The 4,500-nt window shown below is 51.0% G+C and overlaps 1 protein-coding gene across 23 annotated transcripts in view; it reads left to right on the top strand.

Annotated features, from left to right (window-relative positions):
• Zmynd8 (zinc finger MYND-type containing 8) overlaps window positions 1-4,500 on the top strand; it is a 103,204-nt gene that overhangs the window by 77,738 nt on the left and 20,966 nt on the right. For 15 of the 23 annotated variants that reach the window (XM_021155753.1, XM_021155754.2, XM_029484368.1 and 12 more), the window contains 2 exons: window positions 1,144-1,554; window positions 3,699-3,889. In XM_021155753.1, coding sequence (XP_021011412.1) covers window positions 1,144-1,554; window positions 3,699-3,889 — 602 coding nt within the window. The remainder of the gene's footprint in view (window positions 1-1,143; window positions 1,555-3,698; window positions 3,890-4,500) is intronic. The other 8 variants (XM_021155756.2, XM_021155755.2, XM_029484398.1 and 5 more) reach the window with 1 other exon arrangement.

Below are 4,500 nucleotides of genomic sequence, written 5' to 3'. Positions count from 1 at the left end.
TCACTTTGTAGACCAGGCTGGCCTCGAACTCAGAAATCCACCTGCCTCTGCCTCCCAAGTGCTGGGATTAAAGGCATGCGCCACCATGCCCAGCTTTCATTTTTTTAAGATTTATTTAATCTAAGTACACTCATGCACCAGAAGAGGGTGTCAGATCTCAGATCTCATCATGATGATGCTTTTGAGCCACCATGTGTTGGGATTTGAACTCGGGACCTTCAGAAGAACAGTCAGTGCTCTTAACCACTGAGCCATCTCTCCAGGCTCCCCCCAAACCCCCAATCTCCTCTTTATAAGTAAGTTCAGTATACTGTGCAGCTTCTCCACTGATTTCCCGTCCCGCTCACAGCCCTCCCAAACCAGGTCATTGCAGTCGACTAGTGCCCCTCAGCTACATTCCCAGCCCCCAATTTAACGCTTTTAAGAAAACTTTAAAAAGCCAGGTGTGGTGGCGCACGCCTTTAATCCCAGCACTTGGGAGGCAGAGGCAGGCGGATCTCTGAGTTCAAGGCCAGCCTGGTCTACAGAGCAAGTTCCAGGACAGCCAGGGCTACACAGAGAAACCCTGTCTAGGGAAAAAGGGGGCTTAGGCTTGATCATTATAGGATAGGAAATTCAGTATTGTTTGCTATCCATGAAGGGCTGTGCAGACACATCCAGAACGCAGGCTAGGTTGGGCCTAATGTGTTAGTGGAAGGTTCTCTGGCCTGGGGCTGAATTCCTTTGTTAAAAGTCTAGGCCGCCCCTCCCAGTGGCTTTGTCTAGGGGGAAAGTAGATTTGGTGTGTACACCTTTTGACAGCTAGTTGTGAGTTCCTCCAGAGGAAGCGCTGCTGTTAGGCAGTCTCCATTACCCACAGCCTGGGCCACTAGTTAATTACTGCTCAGCAGGGGGCTGGGTCTTGCTCTCTTCTTCCCCCAGAAGGCTTGTGACTTCTCCATCTGGGATATTAGTTTGTGCTCAGTAAGGCATAATTCATAGCTGTTGCGGAGACCATGCTTGTCCTTGGGGCTCCAGAGGCCCTCTGAATTCCTTCAGGCAGTCTGCCTCTGCTGGGTTTGACCTAGAACTGGCCTGCCATGTGAAGTCCCTGCTCAGGAAGCCAATCCAGTTTCTGCTTGTTTCCACCCTGCCTGGCTGTAGCTATAGGTAAACCGCCACCGTCGTCCACTTCGGCGGGCAACCAGTCTCCCCCAGAGACACCTGTACTCACCCGCTCAGCCACCCAAGCACCCGCGGCTGGGGTCACCGTGGCCGCCGCCACCACCAGCACGATGTCTACCGTCACAGTCACAGCACCAGCCACCGCTGTCACGGGAAGCCCGGTGAAGAAGCAGAGGCCGCTCTTACCGAAGGAGACTGTCCCAGCTGTGCAGCGGGTCGTGTGGAACGCATCAAGTAAGTTTCAAACGTCCTCCCAAAAGTGGCACATGCAGAAGATACAGCGCCAGCAGCAGCAGCAGCAGCAACAACAGCAGAGCCAACAGCAGAGCCAGCAGCAGCAGCCTCAGTCTTCCCAGGGGACGAGATATCAGACCAGACAGGCCGTGAAAGGTACCGCGCCCCCTTCTGTTCTCTGTGGCGCCCACCCCCTTTTTGCCACACTAACAGGAGAAAGGCCACCCCTGTTGAATTTTTCCCCCACATCCCTATGTGTCATGATCACCGCAGGCCTTACCATCCCATATGGAATTATTTTTTAAAAAAATGGCTTGCTAGCACTATTTGCCTGATTTTTTTTTTTTAAGATTTTTTTTTATTCTGTTTTATAAGTGACAAGTGTTTCCTCCTTACAGAGGGGACAGAATATGTGTGTAGAATTCCGAATGCTCAATGTGGGCCCATTCGCTGTCCCTGTCATTGTCCACCCTTCTGTGACAATCATTTGTTGTCTTTATGCCTCTCCCAGTGCATGCCTATACGTTTGTTTTTATACCATATAATATTATACCATAAAATATTGTCTTTTTTCTTTCTTTCTTTTTTTTTTTTTTAAGCAAAAATGGTACCATTCTTGATTTTTTTTTTTTTTTCCCTTTCCTTCCCACCCATCAGCATGTTTTCGAGGTCTGTCTGTGTCATATCCTTTTGGACTGCTGCATAGTATTCCCTAGTTCATTTAAGGTGTTCCCCTGCTGGTGGGCGTTGAGGATGCTTTTAGTTTTTTCCCATTGTAAGATATGCTGCAATGACTATGTCTTGTGAGCATCTGGGAATCTCCAGGCGTTCTGTGGGAAAGTCTTTAGAGTGTGAGGAATCGGTAGGGGACAGTTTCCTTCCAAACCCGTGCCGGGATGAGCCGGCCTCTGAGGACTCAGTGCTGGAGGCCAGTCTCTGTCCTGCAGCTGATGAGTTGTCTGAACCCAGCTTCAGGAGCACTAATCTGGGTCTGGTTCCTTGGGGCAAAGGAGCTTCCTCCACACCCACTCTGTCCTTCCCCCATGCTCCCAACATCAGAGCTCATCCCAGTGAGGTAACAGGTCAGTCGCAGGGACCCTTTCAGGGACTCGAGGCCAGGTGGCTGGAGAAGGCCTGAAAAGCTGGACAGGTCTAGAGTGAGCTCAGGTACTGCAGTGGACATGGGATTAGGGCAACCCCTTGTTGGATTCTGTTTCCATCCAAGGCTGTCTCCTGCAGATAGGGTAGGTGGCTGCAATGCCAGGACCTGGTGGCAGTAGGGTCCTCAACTTCCAGATAGTCCTGTGTTAGGTTGTAATGCTCATTGCAACTGGGAAGGGCCAGTTTTAATCAGTAAAGCAGCGGAGACAGACTTGATGCAGTGGTTACTCCCTCAACATGCCTTATATATAGCCTGCTGGGTCAGACTTTGATCAGCAGAGGCTCCCGTAACCACCAGTGACTAAAATGGCCAAGTAGTGGCTTTACTCTCTTCATACCACATTGCCTTTCTAGCCTCTGTGGCAAGGACTGACTTCAATGAGCGTGGTACTGTTTTGCCACCAATTAAAACGAAAGGCGTTGATTTTAATGAGCGCTGTGCTGAGGGATCGGTAAAGTTGTTGGGTCACGGGTATAGTTGCGTAGACTGCTCACCCAGCATGCACAGAGCTCCGGGTTCAGTTCCCAACACTGCAAACACCAAAGATGTCAAGGGCTGAGATTTTAATGAGTGACAGACTCTTACTCCCTTCAGGCAGGAAGTGATTTTAATTAGTAGGACACTGGGTCTGTCATACCTGAGGAAGGGGTCTTGAGTGACTGGTGCAGAGGTGGCTGGCATTTTCAAAGGTAAAAAGGGCAGCTCAGACCTTGTAATGAAAGCCAGAGGGTCTGTTTGTGAAGCTGTCCGGGTTTGCCAATGAACGGCCAAAGTTCTTACCTTCTCATAGAGATGGAAAGACAGGTTTCACGTCTTCAGATGTTGGCTGCACCCAGCTGTTAAGTCCTTCTGGTAGCCTGGTGCTTCAAGGCTCGATTAAGTCCCCTAAACTGAACAGCCTTGAGTTAGCTCCTGAAGATGATTGCTTAGGTCTTTGTAGTGCAAGGTTGGCGCCTAGTGGAGAAGAGAGCTCAGAGGAGCCAGGCAAGGAGGAGCTTGGGCAAGGTGAGACACTGGCATTCGTAGTTCAAACGCTGGCTAGGGGAAGCTATGAGAAGACTTCCCTCCCTCGCCCCGGCTGTGTGCTGGGATGTGCTTTTCCGTGTGGGTGGAGTGACCAGACCCTTTGCTTTCTTAGCTGTCCAGCAGAAGGAGGTCACCCAGAGCCCATCCACATCCACCATCACGCTGGTGACCAGCACACAGCCGGCAGCCCTGGTCAGCAGTTCGGGCTCAGCAAGCACCCTGGCATCTGCAATCAATGCCGACCTTCCCATTGCCACCGCCTCGGCCGACGTGGCTGCAGACATTGCCAAGTACACCAGCAAAGTAAGTGGGTTGGTGCTGCGGCTGGGGTGGGGTTGTTGGGGCCTTGGCTTGGTAGTTTGTAAAAAAGGCTAAGTTGCAGAGGGTCTCCAAGGACAATTTACATTTGAGTCTCGAGTTAGTTTCATCTGTCATGGCTAAACCAGGGTTTGGGATATGCTACACAAGTGCTGTAGCCCTGCGTTGTGTCTCCAGCGTCATTCTGTTTTATTTTGAGGCAGGGTCTGCCTCTGGAGTCTAGGCTGGCCTTGAAGAGCTCCTAAGTATCTGAGATTGCAGGTGTGTGGCTACCATCCCCCACCTGGCTTGGCTGTCTTGGAACTTGGCTCTGTAGACTAGAGCTGGCTTTGAACTCACAGAGATCCGCCCCCTCTGCCTCCTGAGCTCCCGTACTAAAGGCGTGTGCCACTGCCACCCAGCAGGTTAATTAATAGAAAACTATGGACTGGTGGTGCGCGATTTCTCTTGGGGAGATGAACACAGGTCTGTTTGGCTTGCCCAGAGAAGGGACGCTGAACCAGAGTGAGAGACTTCATTGTCACACCAGCACGATGACATGCCAGGGACCTAGAGGGGCTCCTGGGTCCCCTTCTTTTTTTTCTTTTTTTTTTTTT

Source organism: Mus caroli, chromosome 2, assembly GCF_900094665.2.
Source record: "Mus caroli chromosome 2, CAROLI_EIJ_v1.1, whole genome shotgun sequence".
NCBI classification, from domain to species: domain Eukaryota; kingdom Metazoa; phylum Chordata; class Mammalia; order Rodentia; family Muridae; genus Mus; species Mus caroli.
This window is presented reverse-complemented; position numbering and strand designations above follow the sequence as displayed.